We start from the raw sequence: 24,837 nt of genomic DNA on the forward strand, positions 1-24,837 counted from the left end.
ACCACCTTTCGGGGCAGTCACTTTATCAGTTGAGCGCTATCCAGCAGGCTAGCCAGTGATAGTGCGAGAGCGAACTGACAACGCAAACCACGCGTATACTATATGGCAAATCAGTTCGGTGAAACTCTCAAAGTGCAGGAAAGATTGTGAAAGGAATAGTAATTCGACCATTTGTAACACAGGACCATACAGAATTCCGTATGGGTTCTCAGAAAGCAAAGCTTCCTAAAGCTGTCCAAAAATTTGTTGCTAGACATGGGTGGTCTTTTTCATCGCCCTTACTCCACCTTGAAGGATTTCACAGATTTTTGCAAAAACCGGTGTTGTAGGCTCCCGTACAAAGTTTTATAAGGGCTTCTTACCAGGCTTGGAAATTGCAAACAAACAAGTGCAGTGCATAGAATGCTCAGTAGTGATTGTGTCTGCAAATTATAAAATGCCAAATGCCCTCCTTTCAGCAGGAACTGCATTTTGTTAAAGTTAGTACATATGATAAGCCCACGTAACAGGCATATTGAACACTCATTGTTTGTTTGAAATCGCAAAGGGGCTTGAAACATTGTTTACAACAAAGGGCTTGAAACAATGCGAAGAGTGCAACAATGCCACTACAAGTGCACCAAGAAGCAAAATAGAGAAAAAAGGAGGTGCAGCTCATCACATCAACATGACAAGCTCCCTTTTCTCTAGCACTTCAAGGGACCCTGAAAAGGTCTTTTTATGTTTTTGCCAGCGTTTAGGCTGGAATATTATCAAAACATTTGCACCACAAATTTAGTGACATGGCATGTACCAAGGCCGCTACGGACAATTATATCATACCCTCCTTTCTCTGCCTGGCCTCCTCAACTCGTGAGGCACGCTAGCATTGTCGGCAATTTTACAGCTCTCATGGGAGGGCTTGACAATTTGAGTTTTTACTAGTCTAGATTTCCGAAATGGCACGCTGACAGGTTGCGCGCAGTCTCAGAGGCCATCAGATAGTGCGTCCAACAGCACGCACGCCGTCTGGCAACAGATATGAAGATCGCAAAGTGGTTTATATCTGCTCTGGCAGCTGCCGCCACCCTATCAGCTGATCTTCCGCGCATTCTACAGCTCATGACAGCCAATCAGATCAGCAGCCACGTAAACGTGGCTGCTGATGTGCTCTGGCCTCGTCATGGGCAGTTGAAAACGTGTTTGGCCGAGTCGCACCGATTTGCAGTGATTGGCAACTTTACAGAATTGTCATAAATTACTCAGTTCACGCAGAGAGCTCAAATCAGTCTCTAAATAACCCTTGGGACTGGGCGTACCAGCCCATTGTGTTTGTATAAAATAGCCAGAACCATTTCAAGGTCCCCTTAAAAAAATTCAAGAGTCATGCTGCTTGAGGACCCAAGCCAATGCAAAGGGGAACGTGATGCTCTGGCTGGGAAGCATGCTTCCTGGAGGCATCAAACAAGGCAGTTCAGCAAACATGGCCAATAACGCGCAAGTTTCAAAAATTTCTTCCGTAAAGTTCTCCCCTGATGGCACTTTAAAACTTCCAGTGTTTTGGAGGAGGAGAGGTTGAGGAAAGAAAAAGACATCTGCAGCCCTAAATGGGAGCATGGCTCAGCACCTGTAGGGAAAATTTGCAACGAAGCCTGGTGAGTAGCCCTTTAATATGACAAGACTATGCAGATTAAAAAATTGTTTCAAGGATCTCTACTAGTATATTAGATAAATCGCTGCATGCTCAGACACTTCAAATGGCAAGCTTCCTGTCGTGCTACAAAATAGGCAATTTAAAAACTGTGTGCATCATTTTAGATTTACATGTACAAAAGCACATCATGGTTTGTGTGGCATGTGGAAACTGCACATGATCACTGTCAACGTCGGAGTTAAACTACAAGGTGTTCAGGACGCTCTATATAGTGCAACAAATTATTTAGTGAAACTATAGCAGTCATTTACACTAACATTTTCAAGCAAGCTATTATAATATAGCAATTCTATTTTTTTTACTTTTGCACAATGGTCTGCTCCACTTACACTTTAACCAGGATTGGCTGGTTGCGACTGATGGATAGGGAATAAATTTCTATGGCCACAGTGTTTCTGAAGATTTATTTTCAACTGGCATTAGTCTTCGTTTGCTTAACTCCTACTTCTTCAATGGGCTGCTTGTATGTATGTGTTATCGAAGGGGTACATGGGTGTAAATATATGGCTGACTAAGCTTATTTACCGAGGCAAGGGTTGTTGGCACAAAGACTCATCGGAGTGACGCACATTGTGCACCTGTGTAAAAGTAATGTGTAGATGATACTGATTTCAGTAGCACTTGCACCTCACAAAACTGAAAATAGTTTATGTGAGGTTCCTGGGCAGTTTTCGACATTCTCATTTGCACCTTGGAGCACAAAACTTATTAGCACCTAGTGACGATTTTTAAGCTGCATATCTCCAAATGTGTGCTTATAAAAAAACCCAATAAATTGTATTTACCTGAGAGTAACTCTATTTAAATGTCGTGTACATTTATACCAATATACAAAGAAATTTTTAGCTTTTTGCTGCCGAGTGTCTCGAATTCATGACATACTGAATAACTTCGAGCAAGCAAGTCCCGAAATGTGTGCAGCCTTTAAAGGGACACTAAAGTCAAATAACGATTTAGACCACAGCGAACGCTCAATGTATGATGACGTCTAAAACGACAATATTATCAACAGCAGTGCCCTACTTACCGAGAAATTGAAGTAAATGCACAGAATACAAGCGCTGCAGTCGGGACATTTACAAAATGATCTCGATGACATCAGACGGACCGCCTACAATTAATCACTAGTAATCGATCTAACTGCACTAAATAAAGAATGTTCCGTGCATTAAGAGACGCAATAAAATGCTGCTTGTTCGTCTCTGTTTGATTCATGGAAAAAAGAACTGCCGGACGTTACTATTCCTATGGGGAATGGCGCGAGCGGTTCAAAAATTCAATTTTCGCGTGGCTACACGGGACAGGTGGTGCCATCTAGCGGGGTGCAGTTGAAAGAAAAGTGCAATCTCGAAGCCAATGGTGGGAAATTGATCAATGGCCGTTGCTGCTGCTGTGACTCCGGCTGCTTTGGGTCTGCTGCTACTAGCGCAGTAAAGCCGGCCAACGTTGTGCACGGCAACAGTGACGTGAGTCAGTCCGGTAGGTCCGCTTCTTGAGGCAGGTAATTTGAAGTGCGCTAACTCGATGCGGACCACTGAAACGCGACATTTTAAAATAGGTCCTTCCTTGGCATAAAAGTAACACTATGAGATTTCTGAACCGCTATTTCAACAATCAACGTCAACTTAATAGTTGCCTTTAGTTTGCCTTTAATTCCGGCTGTAATTAAGTCACGGGGAACACAGCCTTTCAGCATAAAAAATCTAGCTCCATCTCGTCTCGGATACTTTATGCTAGAACGAATTGTTTTGTAGCTGATGGCAGAGAGCGCGAAGTGTGTGCAACAGCTCTCACTTATTTGTTCCTTTTTGCTTGTGTGACAAATTCAATCTTAAATAATTTTGTTTATTAAGTGTGTATGCACCCAAGAAGCGGCACACAACATGTTATGTAGTTCCGAAGTACATTTTTTTTTTGCTATATGCTCACTTTCAAGGCATAAAGATAATTCACGACATACATAAAAGGATGCATTAAAGTTGCATTTGAGATAATTTAGCTGCAGGATCATTTGAAGGTTGCTATTTAAAGCCGGAAAAAAAAACAATACTTCGTTTGGCAGTTTTATAGCTTAAGCATTAAAGGGTTAATAAATTCAGTTACTAAACACAATTTTCTATACAACATGTTCTTCAAAGAGTATAGATGTGTGCAGGCAACTTGTACATGGCTTAGCGTTGCTTTTTAGGTAAGATGAGTGATTTAGCAAATGCAATACATTATCAAACATTCAGACACAATCCCAAATTTAATTGAAGTATGACACCACAGCAACTGGAAATAAAACATGCAGCCTCATGGTGATCTGCAGAATACCACAGCCATCCAGTCACTGTGACAGGTTGGATAAAATCAAAGTGCGAGTTCAAAGGCCCTGTGTAATTGCTTAGAGGGGCCCCTGCAATAGTACATTATGGACACATTTATACCAGACACAATTACATCACTGAATACAAAAAAGTATTATGGACAGTTTTTCTCGAGTATCCAGGTGCAACACAATCATGGCATCAATTAGGGGTGGAAAGGTGGCATATAATTGCCAATGACTTGTCAGGTGGTATCCACATTTGATGCGCTTGTTCCTATACAATACGATTGCGCACGGCAATAGGTGTAAAAGTTCTGTAGATGTGCAGTGGCAACTCAGTAGTTCACGCTATGTCTATGTACTGGAATCTTGACACCATATTAACCGTTTGTGCGATAGTGGTATATACATCCCACTTATCCATTTGCTGGAAATGTTTTCTCCCACATCACCCATTACAATTAGCACAATGCAAAGTCACTTATATCTTACCTAAGCCTTCTTAATCTCAAGAAAAATTATTTTACCATTCTATCAAAGGGTTGTCATAATGTTACAATGGCACTGAATTTCGGTCAGTTTTTTTATAGTAGCTTCAGACACCACCTTTTTGATGATGATGATGTAAAGGTGGTGTTTTCGGCCAAAAACAAAATAGGAGGAGTGGGCGCATTGGTCAACCAGAAATGTGACAGAGTGACCAGCGCACATAAGGAATGCAGCATAAAACATAAGCTCAAACTTGTTCAATGTGCACACAATTTGGTGTATTGAATACCTTTGTCGTGTGGGTGTGTATATATAGGGCAGGCTGGCAGGTGCATTAACACTAGGCTAAGGGAGCATATGTCAAGTCTGAAAGGTCGCCCTAACACCCATTTGGCATTGCATTGCAATGAGTGCGAGTGCTCTCCTTGTTATCGCGACACTACCTTGGTATATAGGAATCGAAACAAGAAGCCGAGAGATAATGGAAGCTTATCTTATAGACAAGCAGAAAGATAGGTGTGTTAGCCACCCTTCGGTAGCTTACTAGAGAAAGAAATTTCGCTCACGTCTGTTAATCAATGCACCTGTTATCATTATTTGTGATATGTGCGCAGTGCATTTGTTTTTTGGTGACCAGAGAGCACGGATCCGAGGGGTATAAAGTGAATGTTTTTTCGAGAAATAAACCAGTTGTTAGATAGCGCTTTTTGTCTTCCTTTCTATGTCCCTGTGAGCTTGTGCAAAAATTTCAAGATGGGCATGATCTATTGGTAGGCAGAATAATCAGGCATGACCAGTAGGCAAGTGTCTAATAGATTCACTCCCCCACCAGACTGCTGTTCTGGCCACCAATAAGCAACTACAAAAACATATGTGCTTCCACTTGCTGCCACTTTATAGCGCTCTAGGCAGCTGCCACAGGCTGCAAACATGCATGTTCTCTTTCATAAAGCAACACCTTGTAAAAAATTGAATTCTAAAGGAGCCATAGCAAGAAAGCTTAGCAAGTTTCAAAAGCTCTGCTGGTGTGTGTTACAATGATGAAAAATAAGAGAAAATACTTTAGAGATACACAATTTCACATTGGTGTCACACTGCTGGGACTTGAGCACAAAATTCAAGAAGTGGAACTTTGACCTTTGCCTTCTGTAATTGCAATCATCATTTTGCTGATAAATTAATGAGGACAGTTTTAAGGTATGCTAAATCAATATAACATGATTTAACATTTATATTTAATGTTTTGTTACTATTACTGCATTAAGTCTGGCTTTGTGCAATTTGCCTGTGCACACAATTTGCCATGGCATATTGCACGCTGTGGTTTTCATTGCACCTTAATATTTGTTAAATCAGGCAAATTCAAACATGCAATAGAAGCAGACTTCATAATATTTGATTGACTTTAATGTATTCTGGTGCACACTGTTTCCCAAGTGAGACACTGTCCCTGGTGGAGTTAAGGGTACACTAAAGCGAAACAATGAACTGGTTTAGATTGACAAAGTGTACTTTTAGGACTCTAATGTCGTTAATGTCACCATCAAAAGTTCATAATTAGAGGAGAAAATCAAGGTCAAAATACCATTAGAAGATTTTGTGCCAAAGTCAAACAAGCCCTCCCCCCCCAAAAAAAGAACATTCCCTTGCTTTCGTTCTTTCATGGTAAAGCTCTCATTCCAGCTGCCTTCAGGTAGCATGCGAGGGTTACTTGATCATTTGCCAGCCCATCTCCCAGCCTATCACAATATATGACGCTATGTGGCACCACACTGTGAAAAGAGCGTTCCGTACGTGCCGCCTTGGCTACAAGAGATGCTGGTGGTTAACACTTGCAAGATTACAAGCACAGAAATACTCAATGAAGTGGATGGGGAGAACACCTGCCATCATATCTCAATTGCCAGAGCATAGGACCCACCATTGGTAAAGAGGTTCATTAATGCAGTACAACTAATTTACATTTATGCAATGACTGGTAATGTTCCCCATGGTTTCCCTGGTTTTATGTAGTTGTGTTTAGCAGAGAAACAAGCCCCTCAAACCATTCTAGGTCTTGCTTTCATTTAAAATGAATGAAACTTGGTCATTTCTGAAGTTTTGTAAACTACATATTTTGTTGTAGTTATAATGGAGTTTGAAATACAGTAGTGATATCTGTTAGGCACAACATCAATTAGAACTTGGTTATAATTAATCCTGTGTCTAACAAAGAAAGGCGAGCTTTTGTAATTTCCCTTCTTTTGTTTATAATCATATTTGAAACACGATAGGATTATTGCAGATGAAAAATTAATTCCATCAGTCAATTTCATCTAGAGTGAGATTTCACACTGACAGAAAATTTACCACAAGAACAAGGAATGTAGTGCAATATCACAAATAACTGACAAAGAGTCATACATTTTCAACCATTCCTGCGGCAGAAACCATACTTATGGCTCTTAAATGGTGTGCTGTAGAATGAAGACCTAGGAAGAAGTCATAAAGTCAGCATGCCAGTGTTTCTCGAGCTATTCTTAAAGTAGTGACGAGACGGAAGGTGGTGATTGATTCTGGCAATACAGTAAATAGGCACAAACAGCGGGGACTCTGCCGGGCTGTTTAACGCAAAAGTTGCGATTGCGCAGGCTTATTACAAACCTAATTTTGGGAGGATGCCTTGTTGCAGAATGGTTATACACGCATTTTTACTTCAAACATTGACGCAGCCCCGTCCAGCTTGTGACGGCGCATTCTTTGTATGGCTGCTTTCGACAGGCAACGCCGTTAGACAAACACGACCCGTTTGTCAAGGTCTCGCGGAACGGCACTTCACCAGAGGTCACCTTGCCAAATGCAACTGGGGGCGCCCGTAGGTTGGCTCAAGTGCATAAGTTGCACAGCGCGCGCCATGATGTCGCATACATAAAAGCTACGCAACTGTCGTAAGACTCCATGACGACAGCTATAGCGCGAGAACAAAACGACGACACAGAGACAAGAAGGAGACGAAGGACACTTCTTGTCTGTGTCGTCATTCTGTTCTCGCGCTATAACTATCGTCATGCCGTACCAACTAGCCCAAGCTGCCAAACTTCTAAGACTCCACTTACGGTCATGGTTGCAATCGCCTGGCTCCAGGGAATGTTGAGAAATCAGGTCTGCAGAAACCATCTTCGCCTATTTGCACAAATTAACGGATCACCAATACACAAAATGAACTCAAATCTGGCGCCGCCGGCTTCACTTGAGCTCCGCCAACACGCCGCTTTGAAAATTACGGAGCACTGGAAATTACTGACACGACGAAACCATCGCAAACTTTACGTTTTCGCGAGCTCTCTTGGTCATAGAGTTTGGTCTGAACTGCTCACACCACCCTTCAAACTACTTCAAAGCCATGTTCAAAACTTACATTAATGTTAACTGCACGTGTGCCGCGTGTGCACTCAGTGGGCGCACTGCGCTGCTCACGATATTACGCATGATTTTAAAGAACAATCCTCAATTGCAAATAAGTAATACGCTACAATATAAGCTAAAACTAAGAATTGATATATGCAAATCAAAACATTTTCGATATCAACACTGCATTGAACTATAATTTTTCAACGACTTAGCAGGGAAAAATACAAGGTCTGTAAACGCTGTACTAATCTTGTTTTGGTCGTAAAACACGCTGCAACGCGTTTTGCCGGTCGATTTCGGTCTTGCTTTCGTCCCGGCTGCGTGCAAAAACATTAGTGTTCGGCGGGTGTTCTCCACTTTGGCTCGGCAAAGCTGACATTGAAGCAGTGTGCTGCGTTCCGTGCGATCGCTGTTTATCACTATAAAAATGAGCCCGTTCGCGTTCTGCTATTAAACTCGTCGTTCGGAGTGACCCGTCCACAAAAGTGCTGCTTTCCTCATGTGTCTCTAGAAAGTTAGTCATTTTTAATCAAGTGACGCACCGTTTCTCGGTGCAACTGGCCATATACTATGAATGTGTCGCAGCGTTGTTTCTACTTGGGCGCCTTCAAACCCAGCTGCAGAGTGAGTGAACATCAATGATTCACGTTTTATTCCCACTATTTCTCTCTTCGCGCATTAGATATTACTGGAGCCGTGGATTTTCCTTCATTTGTGTACATTTTTCAGGCGATCTTGTTTCGACAAGACGTGCAACATCGCATGCTGGCGCATAGAAAATGCAAACCCATACTTCAGGTTCGCACGTCGATTGAACAGCACGTGAAGTTTTTACACGCACAGTTTTTGCATTTGTTCCTCTAGACGATCGGCCGGCGAGTCCAAGTGACAATCGCACAACCAGCGACCGAACAGCTGACGGAGAAGTCTCGGAGAGCTGTAGGAAAGTGGCTCCTTGCCTGCAGTGGCATGGCCTTCGGTTCCATCGTGCTAGGAGGTGTCACGAGGTGATTGGTGCGCTGCAGTACCATGTAACGCTGTAATGAGCTTATTTCACGCTGTGTCCACATCCATGCAGGCTCACGAAATCTGGCCTTTCAATGGTGCACTGGAACCCATTTGCAGAATTTCCGCCTTTCGGACAACAGCAGTGGGAGCAGGAGTTTCTGAAGTACCAAGAATATCCGGAGTACAAAGCGTATGTATTGAAACTGCACAAACAACGAAGTTCCTTTTCCTACAAGGCATTATTAAGTACGTTATCATATGTCTAAAACATCGTTGGCGCAAACTTGAAAGAAGACAAAAGAAGAGTAAGTCTCTTCTTTTGTCTTCTTTCAAGTTTGTGCCAACGATGTTTTACACAGCTACACGCCAACTAGCCCAACAGCATACGTTGCTACGTCATCATGGTTTATTTATTTAGTTAATCTGCTCTTCCTTTTAGGACAAATTACTCAATAACTTCAGCACAACATGGTGGTTCGTGTGAGTGAGGCAACAAAAGACTGCTGTTGAAAAATTCTATAAGAATTTTTTGCATTTTTTATCTTGGTGGTCTGCTGAAATACTAGGTAATAAGTACAGATGTATTCAGTTTCCAAGTCGTGGTAGTCCTGAAATACAAGGGTTCTTGATGCATGCGTTTACTGTCGTATTATACACACCTGCTATACATTTTACACGCTCACTGTGAATGTGGATCATAGTAGCTGTGCCCTGCCTGTCTCGGCAGTGTTTGGCTTGAGGCAAAACACAGTGCAATAGATGGATGCTCCACATTTGCTTGGCACGTGATGGCCTAATGTTATGCTGTTTTATTCTTAATTATACAGTTCTTTCAAAGTCAGCTGTAACAGAATTATATATTGACAAAATTTTTTAGGAACAATACACACACTGAAGCTATCTTGGTTAAGCTGCAGGGCTGGTTATCGCATTCGCTTAATGCTTGCTGCTCTCATACTGTTGTCACATGGAGCACTGGTGATTGTGACTAAGCCAGATTGGAATCGAATTTCGCAACACTGATTGGCTCCCATGTGCACCTTGCATAAAGGAATCAATCAAGATCAAGAAATTTGATCTATGTCAGGCCCAATAATAATCAAAAGTGATTGTGTGACACTGATATTAAACAGCACACTGGCAGACGAGAGGATGTTAGCGTGGGGTGGTTATAGGTATGATGCAAGTTCCAGTATGCTGCCTTGGATGTCATGCTGAGGAGCCTGACATTCTAGGTCTAAGTGCAAGCATCTCTGGTGTGTTACCATTTCATGTGCACCTAGACTTCACCAGCAGCTTCCCAGCGTTATTGCAAAAGAAGTCGCACCAAGGTGGCTTACAGAACAGTATGAACGGTTGCTCATCATCCACCATGGCCAAAATCCACACGGCCATACGAGGAGAAATGCCAGGGAATTGATTACAAAGTGTTGAGACTCTCAGTGTCCCGTCACTAACATCAATGAAAGCTAGATCTTTTATGATAGAATCCACCAGCACAAAAAAAAAAATTCAGAAACTGGAAGCTAAGTGCTCCGAGAGCGTGACTATGTGATCAGTTTCGATGGCACCTCCATAATTGCCCCGCCACGGTGGTCTAGTGGCTAAGGTGCTCGGCTGATTTGATTGATTGATTTGTGGGGTTTAACGTCCCAAAACCACCATATGATTATGAGAGACGCCGTAGTGGAGGGCTCCGGAAATTTCGACCACCTGGGGTTCTTTAGCGTGCACCCAAATCTGAGTACACGGGCCTACAACATTTCCGCCTCCATCGGAAATGCAGCCGCCGCAGCCGGGAATCGAACCCGCGACCTGCGGGTCAGCAGCCGAGTACCTGAGCCACTAGACCACCGCGGCGGGGCAAGGTGCTCGGCTGCTGATCGCAGGTCGCGGGATCAAATCCCGGCTGTGGCGGCTGCATTTCTGATGGAGGCGGAAATGTTGTAGGCCCGCGTACTCAGATTTGGGTGCACGTTAAAGAACCCCAGGTGGTCGAAATTTCCGGAGCCCTCCACTACGACGTCTCTCATAATCATGTGGTGGTTTTGGGACGTTAAACCCCACAAATCAATCAATCAACCTCCATAATTCTGAGAGCAGCCCAGTAGATAGGCTTCTCTAATGTTGGTATAGTCAAAGCACCTGCAGCATCAACGACTTTTTAGCCACCCTGCCTGCTGTTAATGCCCATGGCTTTTTCAACACGATCAAGAATAAAAACTGGCAGTGAAGTGAGAGAAGGAAAGATAATGCTATTTCTTTGATGACTTCAGCCAAACCCTGAGGAAGGGATTACATCAGTCTGAGGACATTGTGACTGCCTTAAATTTTGGCTGGTACTACTTTGAGAATTCTAAGTTACGTCTCAAGTCTGCCAATCAGTAACAATATGTTCTTCAGCTTCAATAGCGAAATTGGTTATTTTTGTGAAGCTTATGAATGTACCAAGATATTTTCATTTAGTCTAGAAAGTGTGCAACAAATACTATGATGAACAAGTACTCTCTGAACCATCTTTGTAAGGACATGTGAGAACAGCAGTGAAACCATGTATGTATGTATACAGTTATAGCCTTGCAATCATTTTGAAAAGGCCTAGAATTTCATATATGAAGCATTAAATAGATACATAAAGTACTTGCACCTCACAAAAACTGCTAAAAATTATTTGTATTTCCAACAATATTGATATAATTGAATATGAGTTTCAAATAAAAGAACATAGTTTACAAAGATAAAACAGCTATGCAAAATGAAGAATATTAACATTTTCTAATGGTGATTTATTTGTATACCTATTTCAGGTGTCAATTCGTTTTAACATTTAAAATTCAGTTTTCCAACATTTCTAGCATTTTTGTGATCATGATTGCCTACAGCTGTAAAAGAGATTATAAAAACTAAATTCTTCAAGTTTTGTCGCACTGCAAGCTCTGTGCAATAATTCTACAGGAATATTATATGTAATATTGTATATTTAACGTCCATGAAAAGAGTCTATCCAGCCACTTTCAATGTATGCCTGATGCAGAACAACGACAGTTAACCCAGTAACGACATTCTTGAGCAACATCCAGTTGTCCGACTCAATGTTATTCAATCTAAGACTAAATGGGTTCTTAATGTTTTTTTTTTTAAATTTTTTATTGGTGCTTTTGTTTTCCATTCACTATATTTTGGGGAGCATCAGTGTGCATGCAGTGACTGAAGGAGTTACACAGGGTGTGTCAAGAAGTGTGTCCCAAAATCCTCAAAACTAAGGGCAATGGAATATTTGCCTGGTGCCTTCATGACAACTTTTTCTGGAGTGGCAGACATCTTTAGATGACTAGTGACATTGGTTACATGGGTAATTATAGAACATAATTTAATGTTTAATTAGTGCCACCAGATAGGTCAAATGTGAGAGTGGGAGCCCTTATTGCCGCAGTGAGATTTTCAAAGAGCGGCAGCAGGTAATAGAATAATGTAGAATAATGAAATCTTGCCAATTTCATTGGCAAAACTGAAACCAAAATGCAGTAGAGTGCAGAGTGCAACTGCCATGTTCTTTAGGGATGACCTGAATGAGCAAGTGTCCCATCAACCATCGATCAATTTCACTTAATGTGTGCATAGGTTGCACTGATCAGGCATAAATTAACGAATTTAAAACAACTAACACCACTGAAATCGTTTCAGTAAACAATGACTTCATTTCGATATGTGAGGTTTAACGTCCTAAGACAAATATACGATCATGAGAGACACTGTAGTGGAGGACTTAAGAAATTTCGACCACTTTGGGTTCTTTAACATGCACCCAAATCTGAGCACATGGGCCCACAGCATTTTTGCCTCTATCAAAGTACGGCCGCTGCAGCGGAGCAATGGCGTCATTTTGGTAGTGGGCTAGTTGCACTCACTGCACTTCGGTTTTGCCAGTGAATTTGGTTGAATTTCATTACTTTGCAACAATTACCGGAGGTGGCTTTTTCAAAATCCCAAAGCTGCGACGGGCTCTTCACCGGAAAGATTTCAATTCTTCCATTTGACCTGACAGCCTGTTTCCACTAACAAAAAAGCTAAAATTTCTTTAATTATAACTAAATTTAAAGGTTTTTTTTTTGTCTGACACAATATTATTGAGAACTGACAATAATGACAATGAAAGTATTGGGGATGTTATTAGAAGTAATCGTAATGTAAGTATGAAGAAAGAAAATTGGATGAAGAAATAACTTGCCACCGGCAGAAACTGAGGCTGCGACCTTCAAATGTGTCCGATGGGTTAATTGAATAATGTGTCTGAGAGCATTAGATGCATTATTTGAAGGTCGCAGGTTCGGCATACTTTCCTTAGTATCATTATCTGTTCTCATTTTAAATACAGCTGTGGTTTATGTACTTAACTATCTTAAAAGAATACTGAGCCAAAGCTTTAAAAACTGACAAAAAACATCGAAATTCTATTCGGAAGATACGACTGTTCCGATAAACAAGGTTAATTTCCCATATTTTGAAGAGTTGGCTGTATTTTTGATGGATTGTCAGCGTGCAGCGGAGGCACACGAGCGTAAGCCGTGACATCACAATCGCCGAGGGCCATGCAAAGTGCACGTGTTCCCTTCTTCTTCCTTCTCTCTTTGTCCACCTCTCCTTTCATCCCACTCTCCGTCTTTCACAAAAGCTCTGATGCTTTGAGCCAGCCGAGAGCACTGTTCGCTACGAGGGACTGTAGGGGTAGCGGACCATAATGTGCAGTAACAAGTGTGCCTTTTGTAATGGGTGGCTGGCTTTAAACCATGAAGTCATGATAATCACATGTTCTGACACTAGACGGCTCTGTACGCTTGTCCCACTCAATATTACAGTGAAATTTAGATGTTTAATTGTGAAGCCTGTATACAGGACACATGTGTTCATAAAGCATGAATGTTATTTGCGCTGCATTTCTAAACAGAGGAAGTTTTTTTCACTGTATTTCTAAGCAGATGTGTGACTGTGTGGTAGAACACCTGCTTGCCCCACAAGTCATACCCAAAAATTTTCATTATTTACTTTATTTGCATTTTTCTCGATTTTTCAGTGATTGAGATGATTATTTTTTGCTCTAAACCAACAACAGTGAAATTTCTGTGAAACGAGCTCTTTAACGCTATTGCATTAATATGCCTAAAATACCGCAGTGTACTGAAGACTTCTGTTCAGCTTGGTTGTGTGCGTAGTCAATGTTCACATAGATGGCTATCACTGCTTATGGCCATTTATACTAGTCTTCTGTGACTCTGCACTATAACCGTATGCATTCTGAATTTATGCACCAAGAAGCTCAAATATTTGTGTAAACAATAAAATATAGGTATTTGGCCACAGCTAATCATGCTTTTTTCTGAAATATTTTTCAAGAGAGGTTACGGTTTTGCCTACTGTGGTGTTTTGTCTACTTTGGTGTTTAGAGCAATCTGCCAGCTGCTTTATGATGCTACCCTCAGTATTTTCTCCGCTGCTTTTCTCGGCTTTTGTAGGTTCAACCAGGAGATGACACTGGCCGAGTTCAAGCGCATTTGGTACATTGAATACCTTCACCGTATGTGGGGCCGCACTATTGGTGCGGTGTTTTACACTGGTGCTGCCTGGTTCTGGTGGCGGGGCTACCTGAGTCGCCGGGCAAAGGTGCACGTTGGCCTTCTAGCTGTGGGGCTGGCTTTTCAGGGGTTCCTTGGTTGGTACATGGTCAAAAGTGGCCTCCAGGACCAACCTCATGTAAGCCAGTACCGGTTGGCTGCTCACCTAGGCACTGCGTTGGTCTGGTACAGCCTGGCGTTTTGGTCTGGCATCTCCCATCTATCAACCCAGCCCATGCATGCTTCTGCACTGATGTCAGCAACCGTGCAGAGGTGCGCCCACGGAGTCCTCGGGTTGGTGTTTGTCACTGCCATGTCGGGCGCAATTGTGGCAGGCTTGCGAGCAGGCCTCGTCTACAACTCCTTTCCCAAGATGGCTGATCGCTGGGTGCCCTCCGATATAATGGCACTTGAACCCAAGCTGCGCAACTTCACCGAAAACCCAACAACTGCCCAATTCGACCACCGAATACTGGTAAACCTGTACTTTTCATTGTAGACTTATGCAGCATGCCAATAGTGAGTGACACAGTATGTAGTTGTTATTGCCAGATAGGAATAAACTTAAGAGGATTGGTTGGTTCGTACCTTACTCAATAATGAGCAATGCTTGACTTGTAAACACTATTGCTTTTATTAATGCCCCTTCAGACAATGGTTGCACCAAAAAAAATTCACACAGTGTACAAAAGACATGTCCAGAAAAGCTCAGACTATGCCTTCATCATCACCTTTCACCATGTCTACTGCGCGGCATTACCCGCATTGCCCAGGAATCTTCAGTTACCCCTGGCTCTTATGCATGCAAGCTTCCGCATATCATCGCTACTCCTAACTCCCTGCCATTTTTGACAGTGCAAGTCTTACTGTGGCACCCATCCTGTCGCTTTACACACGTTTTTAAGTTTTTACGACAGGGGGCTCCCATATTGAAATGCGCGTGTCTAACGGCCAAGTTTGGCAAAATCACCATCTAGGGCTGGGTGTACTCAAAAGAGCGCGTTATCTGTTGGTGTGAGATCCCTGCTAAAGCCTGTGTTCGCCAATTTCTCGCTTCCTTAGACTTTTTTATGTGATATCGTCAAACCCACTTACCGATCCGTCGCTGTCTGAACCATACAGCGGTGTGCATTTGCACTAGCTGCTTTATATAATGAGCTCCGCTTCTGCGAACGGTGGTGCTTCATCGTCGGTACTAGTAGCAGCAAGCACAGTACTTCCAGCAATTTGTGCACAGGCGGAATCACACTTACCTAGAGCAGCGAAGTGCGTGGCTGTGAACGCTGTTGTCTGTAGCTGCTACTTCACATTGGCTACAAGCTTCTGTTCATGCCTGAATTCTAGCTAAAGAGTTCATGCAATATAACCTTGTTATGTATCATTACATCATCGGTATTCGCATATTTTTGTAGAAAACTACAGCTAATGTCGCCGGCTGGGCGCTCTTTCAAGTGTGGCTCCGTCTGTACCTTTTCTTTTTTTCGGTATCCAAGATGCAGCACAGGAACGTTGTTCTCATCAGTTTTCTTGCCGCCAACGAAATGCCATGAATAGAGCTGTGACGATCGTGAGACGCAGAGCTTCTCTTGATTTCATGACGACACCCACTGCTTCCGCAATTCAGGCGATGACGAAACGTCATGCAGCGTGAACATGTCACACTGGCACTCATCGCATGACGTACTCTGCTGCAGACGCGATATCACCCAAATTGTTCCTCTTGCACCGATTGTTCGCGTACCCATACACGACACAGCGATGTCCAGATGGTCTGGCCTTCAAATATGCTGACTTTCCTGCCACAACAGTCACTTTTTATCGGAGAGAGGCGCCTATGACATGTACTACATCAAAGCGTGCCATGTGCACAGGTATGGAATATGCAGCCCAAGGCATGATGTCAACACTGAGAACATACCCTCGACCTCTGCAGCTCCTGTGAAAAAATGTATTTAGACCAGCAATTACCTGACTTCTGCACTAATAGCCGAAATGGGAAGAACAGTATCTGTTATTGGAGACAAAAATGTTTCGGATGCGTGATCTCCATATTTTAAGAAACTTTTCCGAAATGTGCAGTAGAGCACTTTTTCTTGGTTGTGGTGTCAGGTCGGCAGAAAGTTCCAGACAACTGTCACCTGTGTGGCTATAAAAGCTTCTAATGGATATTTTTGTCTTCTCAAAGTTGCTACTTATGTATAATAATTATCGGTTGCTAGCTGGAAGTACGCATACTGCTACACTCTCAGAAAAGTATTGTACCCTTTTCTGCGTGTTGCAAAAAATTTAGGGCTTCCACATCACAATTTTTTAAGAGCTGACTATCCATTGCTGTTATGTTACTACAAGAGCTGTTATATCCAATACATTAACAAGCACTGCGCTGCAATGACAAGGAAATGTGCTTTGGGCACCACTTAGAGGATTGAGCACCACATGCTCAACCCTGTAGTTGCTGCTATACAAGGTATTTCTTTTTTTAAGGGGCTAGACTCCTTAGGCCCGCACCCCGCCATCGAACCTACCCACCACATAACTGCTCGCTCCCGTCTCGCACCTGTCTTGCTTTCCTTTTAAACCAGTGAATGCGCAAAACCATTGCTTCGCCCTGTCGTCATCCCAGTAATTAGTCCGTTGCCTGGGCTGGCTCGCGCTACGCTGCGTGCGCCGCACAATCACTCACTCAATTGTTCCCGCCACCTAGTGCAGCAGACACTCTCCCCACGCTACCGCCTTTATGAAAGCCAGCAGCGAGATCAAGTGCATAGTCGTTTGCATCCCATTTCAAGGCGCTTCACTCATCGGTTGTACTTGCACACTGAACAACTGCTAGTTTTTTTTTTTAAGACAATACACATTTTGTAAATAAAAATATGACATTCAGGCTCCTGTTGTTTTCACACATGAACTCCACATCAAGGCGAAAATACTTTTGCACAGCTAAAATAATGTTATTGCTACTAATTAAGAAAAATGTGTTAACTTTATATATTGACATGAGTGCATTTATTGTAGTGCGTGGTCATTTATGGCATACCTTCTTATAATAAATAAAAAAATGTTGCACATAGTTAAAGATATTCATCATTGAATTTCAAGGGCGAAATCAAAACTGTCTATGCGCACAAAGGGCAACCTATGCCAGACCGAAAGTGACGAAACCTAAATCGAGGCACACTGAAGCAAAATGTGGTCATAAAAATCAACGAGCATTCTGAAGTACACAAGTACAGAGCTTATCGCGTGTATGCTATCTGAAGTACTTGCCTATTCCTTAAAGGGCCAGTAAACAGGCCAAGACTTTTTTTTTTCACCCCCCAAACAAGCTCGCCAATTTGTACGGTAAATTGTGACAATCACATTTTCTGAATATTACAGCACTGCAAGTGATACAGACCCTACATATTGTAAAACAATTCCCCTATTTCTTGCCTTCGACTGACCAATCCCCCTGATATGCGCTGTGATGCCAACTTGCCCATGGGCAACTTGGCATGCCATTGAGCTCGACAATTGGTCTTTTGCCCTACAAAACGGTGCCTTGGCCCTGCAGTGATGCATATTTAACCGCGCAGTCCGCATTTTCACTTTTGTGTGCTGCCCTGTGCCATTATATGGAGTCTGAGGCTGCTGAGAAGCAGTATTGCCAGAACGAAAGCTTCCAAAATAGGCGTCTTGCTACTTTACATCTAGAGGAAGGGCACTTCTCGCACCGCGCTTTCTCTTTGGGCCGCTATGACATTTTCTCATGTTGGCAAGCTGTGCTTAGTCATTGGCTGTGCACCTATGACATTGCTGACGTCATGTCATGTTGTCAAAGTGGGTGGAGTCACGGCGACATGCTACGCCTTCTCCTCTCTACGGTGGAAAAGGGCGGCAAGGCCGCGTGAATATTTCATCTAGAACAGGACGTTCTAAACCCTGTACTTTTCTTAATATAGTGCGCATTCGCAAAATTATTGCGGCAGCATGTTCACATAGCAAAAGTGTGCACATTTCTCTTCATTACATTTTTGAACTTCAGGGTTGTTTACTGGCCCTTTAAATACTATGAAGAGGCACACAAAAAATAATTTGCCTGTCTGCAAGAAGAAGCGACGCTGTGGCTATCCCCGAGGTTTATGCTTCCCAGACTAAGAAAAGGTTTATATTGCCGTTTTCTCATGCATAGTTCGAAAGAACAGATGAGCACCAAATGCTACGCACAAAAATAAAGCAGTGTGCTAGCACAAGTGAGATGCGTTGCAGATTTTCACAAGAACATATGGCCACGACTTGCCTTGTTTAAAATTTTGTCACTTCCCTGTCACGGGCAGTTATGGTGTAGTGTACCAGAGTTGTCGCGTTTAGTGTGCGCCGAGCACGATCGGTTTCTATTTCACTCTGAAATTCTATGATGAATATCGCGAACTACGTAGAAGTTTTGCAATTAAAAAAAAAAAATAGAGGCGTCATAAGTTATCATGCACTACAACTTTCTTCTATAAACAATAGCACTCTGGTGACTAATTAATGAGTTTCTGCTAATGTAATTTTAGCTATGGGAAAATATTTCTACCTCAACATATAGTTTGTGTACAAAAATGATAGGAGCTTGGCTGTTGTAGAAGTTTTATAAAAAAAAGTTATCTTGAAAAAAAAAAAATCAAAACCCTGAAGACATACAAAGAAATTCCTATTGAATGAGGTTTTTTTTTTTTTTTTTTCTGCAAAAGCTGTTAAGAGATCAAAACAAGGGTCGTGTGTGCCACAGTTGTCTGCCGCCGCCGATGTCCGTAACCACTATCGTTTAAAATAAAAAAACTAAGTATATAAAAACTACCATCGACACAATGGAATTCAAACCTGGGTGCTCTGCATGCCAACCTAGTATTCTACCACTGAGCCACGGCGGTGCTTGAAGCTTCATTGCAAACTGACCCTAGGCAGTCTTCTTGTCGAAAAAGAAATCTCGTAATAATGAGTAATGAAGCATTTTATAACAGCAAAGGAACAACAAGATGTCGAACAATGCAAATTACCTAAGTAACCAGTGGGTGGTCGAATGCTCCAACCCATTACAAAAGCCTCAGCCTTTCATCTTTGTAGGCCACAGCAAAAAAAATTGCGCGAAATTCATTGCACATGTGTGGCGTGCACCACGCTTCTACAAAGATGGCATGGTGAATGCTTCCCTACTGTATGAAAATTATGATGACTTATGGTGTAGTGGGTACCCTGCAAGTATTCTTGTTGCAGTTACCCAAAGGATGTTTAAAAACACCTCTAGAAAGGCCGCTCTTCCAGCTTTCACTGTGGCTGTGCTTGCTGCACGTTTCATGCAGGCCTGGCGGTTTTTTCTCCTTGCTCTTCTGTCTTGAGAACAAAGAAATTTGTCAAATGTTTGCTTTCATGAAAATTCACCTGATTTTGCTTTCATGTTAATTTTGTTTTGAGAACAAGAAAGCACCTGGTTGACCAAACTAAATTTTTTGCAGGGTGAAAGTGTGGTGGTCCTTGTGACTAGCCTCTGGCTTTGGGGCAGGAGGCAACCACTACCACCTCGTGCAAAGAAGGCACTGCACTGTCTTCTAGCAGCAGCTTGGCTCCAAGTAAGAGACGTGGTGGACAACTGATGTACCACCTCGATGTTTTACAGCCACACATTGCAGCAATTTCTAGCCCGAGTTACCTCAGTTTTTAGCCGCACTATTGAAGCTTTTGCTCTTGAATCATAAAATATAGGCCTGTTGCCTTCAAGAACTAAATGAGCATCTAGCAGAAGTGCTTGTCTTGTTGAAATATTTTTCTTGTTAAGCCTGATATTGTGAAAGTGGTGCCTATTACAGTGAAACACCGTTAATAGGTACCTGGCGGAGACAGCGGCGTAACTACACTCTTAGCATACTATGCATTAACCACCAGCTGCAAATATACCTCCTGACATGTGCCATCGTCGTCAACAAAGGAATAAATTTAGCACGACAGGAAATACTGCCTCAAGTGCCTACCGCAAAGCCATTTCTTTCTTTTTGCCAAAGTACAGAAAGGATTCTGTCACTTGCACAACCGCCCAGCAGCACGCGACTAGAAACATTTCGAAACTAGTGCGGGGTCCGGGTTGCGCAACGTGGTACAATTACAGAAAGGCATAATCAGCAGTCCACAATACACGAGCTCCATGGTCTGCTTCTAAGAGAAAAATGACGCAGCTTTTTTTTTTTCTTTTTTTTTTTTTACGCGGTATGTCACTGAGAGCCAAATCGTTTACTGCATGGGTAGTTGCGTGCAGCGCTTCGCCTACTCGGCGCACAACGTGGCTGCCGATCCGCTTGCTGTAGAGTATGCCCACTCTGCTTCAGGCCATGCACAGATGCGGAGAGTAGCTTGTTCGGTTAAGGCAGCGACGACGAGCTTTTTGCAAGCGATGCACTGTTCTCTATGTTGTAGCAGTCCTGGCAGCCGACAGAGGCGCATGCAGTATGGTTAGAAATGCGCTACGCCTGCTGTACGGTGCGCGTGTTAGCATAATACAGCAAGGTTTTTTGGTGTGCGCAACCCGCAGTGCTAAACTCCGTGACAGCGAGCTGCTCGTGTTTCTATAAAGCGGTGCCCGCTTGAACACGGTTCCGCACAATGAAGCAGCAGCGATCGGCGGCTCAGCACTTTCAGGTAGTGGCCTACTAAAAGCGTGCCGTAGGTTTGAAGTGGCGCTACGTCACACGCGCGTGTGCGAGCAAATGCTTGTTGTGATAAGGCTTTTCGTTGGCGATAAGCCTTACCGGCGCGCTTGTCGGTGGTTGCCACCTTGCATTTGTTTTTTTCCCTATGATTACCCGTAACGTCATCGCCACAATTGCGCGGAATTCGGAATAACTGCAGATCGGCTTATCTCCACACTTATCAACATGACGGAAAAACATGTGCGGCATATTTCGGCATCTGCAAGTTCAGCAACGCAAAATTTCATCGCGGTACGCAGCTAGTAGGCACTAATCAGTAGGCATAAGACGAACACTACGGCTGGTCTGCAAATGCATTAGTCTATATAAGACTCGGTCCGCGATTCGTCGCAACTATGTTTTAACCATTAGTACACTTAAAGTGAGTACGTACTAACGAGGTTTGACTGTAGTGAAATTGGTTCCATATCTGAGACAGAAGATGAAGAAGTCTGGTAGTTTCAGATCTGTTTTTTAAATTTAGAGCCTTCTATAATAGAAAAGAAATTGTACATTATGAAGAATGAATGCATCAGTGCATTGGCGAAGCAAAAAATCCTCTCCCGACTGTGTGCATCTTCATCCATCTGCACTGTTGTTCACCTGCTAGGACTCTTCATATCCATAGGTGCCCTTGCTCCCAAAGTGCAGCTTCAAAAATCAGATGTTTCAGATGTTGCTGAGGCATTGCGGAATTTAATTTGCAGGCTACCCTGGGAGTCTCCACCCTCTTGACGTATGTTCCTGTATCGCTCGCATCATCACACCAGGCAGGAGCGGTCACCCTGCTCTCAGTGGCCCTGTGGCTAACCCACGAGCTCAAGCTGCTCAGGAGGATACCAAAGTGAATACGCAAGGCCGCTTAAGTTTGCTAAAGTATGTATTATTGTACCATGTGACAAGAATAAAACTTCCCAGAAGTGACTTGTTCCATGACTGGCTCGGTGACTAGTTTTGGGCACCTTGTTTTATACGGCCTGGATTACTATTCCAGAAATGCTTGCATAGCTGCCATCACAGCAATTCCACTGCATACACACCCCAGTTGCTTGCTTGATTCCCTGCAGAGAAAGAAAACACTGCGGTTATTACTTGGGGACTGCTTGTTAATTACTTTAATATGCCAAGATATGTTTTAAATTGCAGTTAATTGACGGCACTTGGCAAACGGTAGTTTTTGAAACAAATTCAAATTTATTTAATCTCAAAGGTGATGGTGAACTCGGGGGGGGGGGGGGGGGGGGGAAGAGTGTCATTTGCCAGTTGAAGAAAATCAAGGCCTCCCTTATATATGTGGAAAGAAACAAGGACATAAGGACAAGTTTATTTAACAAATCCTAGTACGTATGCATGAACAGCAATGCCATATACACAAACTATATAATACTTCCTTAAAAACTAAATTATGATATCTATGAACACAACAGACTAGATGAATTCACGGTTTCCTTACCTTCAAAATTAGTAATATTGCACCTTATTTTAGATACAAATCTTCCCCTAGTATTACAAACTGCATTTTTCAATTGTAACCTTTCTCAGAAGTAATTTAGTAACGCACTTACCAGAATTATGCCAGATGCTAATATAACGTGGAACTTTGAATAGGTTTTAAATGTACAGTTTTTTTTTAATTAGGTATTCTGGTAGTTTCAACCTCATACAGTGAACTCTCATTAGTGCAAACGACAGTTTAGCGAATATATTTCAGAATTTAAGAAATCCTCAGTGGTTTTCTTAACACATTCTATGCAAAAGTCTTTCAGTTAACCTGCTGAATAGGCAATACTTCAGTTGAACGAACTTTATCAGTAGATGCGTGCTCATTTTTTAGATCAATTCAGTGAAGCACTGGTGTCGCCAGTGCATGGTGTCCCTAATCGCCCATCCATTGGCGGCAGTGCAACAGCACTTGTGCATGCAGCGCCTCTGAGACAAAGAAGTTTTGTGGGAGACAAAAACAAGGCTTGTACGTTTTAGCACCTGCACGGAACTATCAGACAAGGAAATTGTTCCCAGTGTTCACCTGAAACCGAACAAAGACGAATGCGACTAAAAAGTCGAAATTGCTGAGGCAGGTTTAAATCCTGTATCTCTAGCTGAGGCTGCAAAATATACAGTGAACTCTCACTCGTACAAACGTCAGTTTGATAAATCGTAGTTTGATAAATATTTCAGAAAAATGAACTTTCAGAAAATCCCTGGCTGTTTTTCTATGCATCTTATGCAAAAACTTTGAGTTAGGTGAACTTGAGCTGCGGACATTGGCTCATTTTTTCTTATCAATTCAATGAAGTTTTGTGCTATGTTGCACTGGCATGGCTGATGTGTGCACCTCTAAATCGCTCATTTATCGATGGCGATGCAGCATCACTTCTGCATGCAGCACCATCAAAGCAAAGCAGCTGCATGAGAGACTAAAATGCTGAAGGTCGCGAGATCGAATCCCGGCCGCCGCCGAATTTTCGATGGAGGCAAAAGTTCTTGAGGCCCATGCGGTTAGATTTAGGTGCACATTAAAGAACCCCAGGAGGCCGACATTTTCGGAGCCCTCCACTCTCATAATCATATGGTGTTTTTGGGACGTTAAGCTACGAAAATTATATATTATTATAGAGAGACGAAAACGAGCCACGTGTGCTTCAATACCTAGGCAAAGCTTTGAGATTTGCAAATTGTTGCCAGTGTTCATGTGAAACTGAAAGAAGAAGAATGCGACAAAGAATTTGTTATGGCCGAGGCAGCTTCAAATCCTGTATTTCTAGCCGAGGCTGTTAGATATATATTAGGAAGTTACAAAACTAATGTCACAGCGACAAGCTATGCCAGAGGCAGTGCACAAAAACGTAGACTCAATCTCTGGACAGTTTTATATTTTCTTGTGCTTTAAGGGCACCAGTCTACATGAAAATTGCAGAATTATTTTCAAAATAAATTGCATTGCACACGTTTGACTTGATTCCTGCTGTGCCCAACACTGCTCCATATTCTAGTGAATATTCATTTTAGTGAACGTTCAGTTAAGTTAACTATTTCCTTGCATCCGTTGAAGTTCTCTCAATAGAGAGTTCGCTCTATCATAAAGTTGCAAGACTTCATGTCACAACAAGTTGTGCCGGAGGCACGGAGGAAGAAACATTTAGAAGGTGAAACTTCGCTCCTTTAGGTGACCAGGTAATGTCACATTGCCCAAGGGCCAATTCATGCTGGCAGCGTCTTGCGGCAAAAAAGGGAATTGGCGCCATTTCGGTTTCCGAGTGAACCGGTCGCGCACGTTGCACACGTTCCGCCGCAGTTACAAAGGGGGAACGCGAAGCGCGATCGGTCACGCTCGGCCGGTAGCGTTGCTGTTTTTCTTTTTTTTTTTTAGGGTAACGGCATTGTGCCACAAGGTGCCGCCAACTGAATGTTTCTGTCAGAGCATGTCATTTTTGTATTTTATGCGACGTTATCTGGACACCTGTGGACGCCCGTTCTAACGGGAGTTTCACCTCCTAAATATTTCTTCCTTTATGGCCAGAGGCGGTGCACAGGAACACAGACTCTTTAGGCAGCTTTGTCTCTTTTTGTGCAGCCCGAATGAAAATCACAGAACATTTTTCAAAATGAATTGCATTGCACTCATTTGACTTGATT

General features: G+C 42.7%; 3 protein-coding genes across 11 annotated transcripts in view; 1 reads left to right on the forward strand and 2 right to left on the reverse strand.

Annotated features, from left to right (window-relative positions):
* The window catches only part of tws (protein phosphatase 2 regulatory subunit tws), a 61,162-nt gene extending 53,422 nt beyond the window's left edge, over positions 1–7,740 (reverse strand). Inside the window, exon 1 of one of the 2 annotated variants that reach the window (XM_037427010.2) lies at positions 7,589–7,740. In XM_037427010.2, the coding sequence (XP_037282907.2) occupies positions 7,589–7,649 (61 nt within the window). In that variant the 5' untranslated portion in view covers positions 7,650–7,740. The remainder of the gene's footprint in view (positions 1–7,588) is intronic. The other variant, XM_037427013.2, reaches the window with a different exon arrangement.
* On the forward strand, positions 1,572–22,125 carry LOC119175953 (heme A synthase COX15). 3 transcript variants are annotated; one of them, XM_037427017.2, is made up of 7 exons: positions 8,164–8,507; positions 8,613–8,681; positions 8,748–8,890; positions 8,962–9,081; positions 14,402–14,975; positions 19,978–20,091; positions 21,909–22,125. In XM_037427017.2, the coding sequence occupies exons 1-7, from the start codon at positions 8,454–8,456 to the stop codon at positions 22,047–22,049; spliced, it is 1,215 nt and encodes a 404-aa protein (XP_037282914.2). In that variant the 5' UTR covers positions 8,164–8,453; the 3' UTR covers positions 22,050–22,125. The 3 variants fall into 3 exon arrangements, with proteins under 3 accessions (XP_075733256.1, XP_037282914.2, XP_037282915.2); XM_075877141.1 differs by lacking the exons at positions 8,164–8,507; positions 8,613–8,681 and adding an exon at positions 1,572–1,634; XM_037427018.2 differs by lacking the exon at positions 8,613–8,681 and having other exon boundaries at positions 8,315–8,507.
* Positions 22,064–24,837, reverse strand: part of Zip99C (Zinc transporter Zip99C) — a 55,460-nt gene continuing 52,686 nt past the window's right edge. For 5 of the 6 annotated variants that reach the window (XM_037427023.2, XM_037427020.2, XM_037427024.2 and 2 more), the window contains one exon: positions 22,064–22,262. In XM_037427023.2, coding sequence (XP_037282920.2) covers positions 22,187–22,262 — 76 coding nt within the window. In that variant the 3' untranslated portion in view covers positions 22,064–22,186. The remainder of the gene's footprint in view (positions 22,263–24,837) is intronic. The other variant, XR_012886833.1, reaches the window with a different exon arrangement.

Source organism: Rhipicephalus microplus, chromosome X, assembly GCF_043290135.1.
Source record: "Rhipicephalus microplus isolate Deutch F79 chromosome X, USDA_Rmic, whole genome shotgun sequence".
Taxonomy (NCBI): Eukaryota; Metazoa; Arthropoda; class Arachnida; order Ixodida; family Ixodidae; genus Rhipicephalus; species Rhipicephalus microplus.

Bases quoted from the DNA above. Each gene is read 5' to 3' on its own strand.
- LOC119175953 (XM_037427017.2), top strand. From the start codon at position 8,454: ATGAATGTGTCGCAGCGTTGTTTCTACTTGGGCGCCTTCAAACCCAGC. The intron at 8,891-8,961 runs GTGATTGGTGCG...ACATCCATGCAG, and splicing joins GTGCTAGGAGGTGTCACGAG to GCTCACGAAATCTGGCCTTT. The intron at 9,082-14,401 runs GTATGTATTGAA...CGGCTTTTGTAG, and splicing joins GAATATCCGGAGTACAAAGC to GTTCAACCAGGAGATGACAC.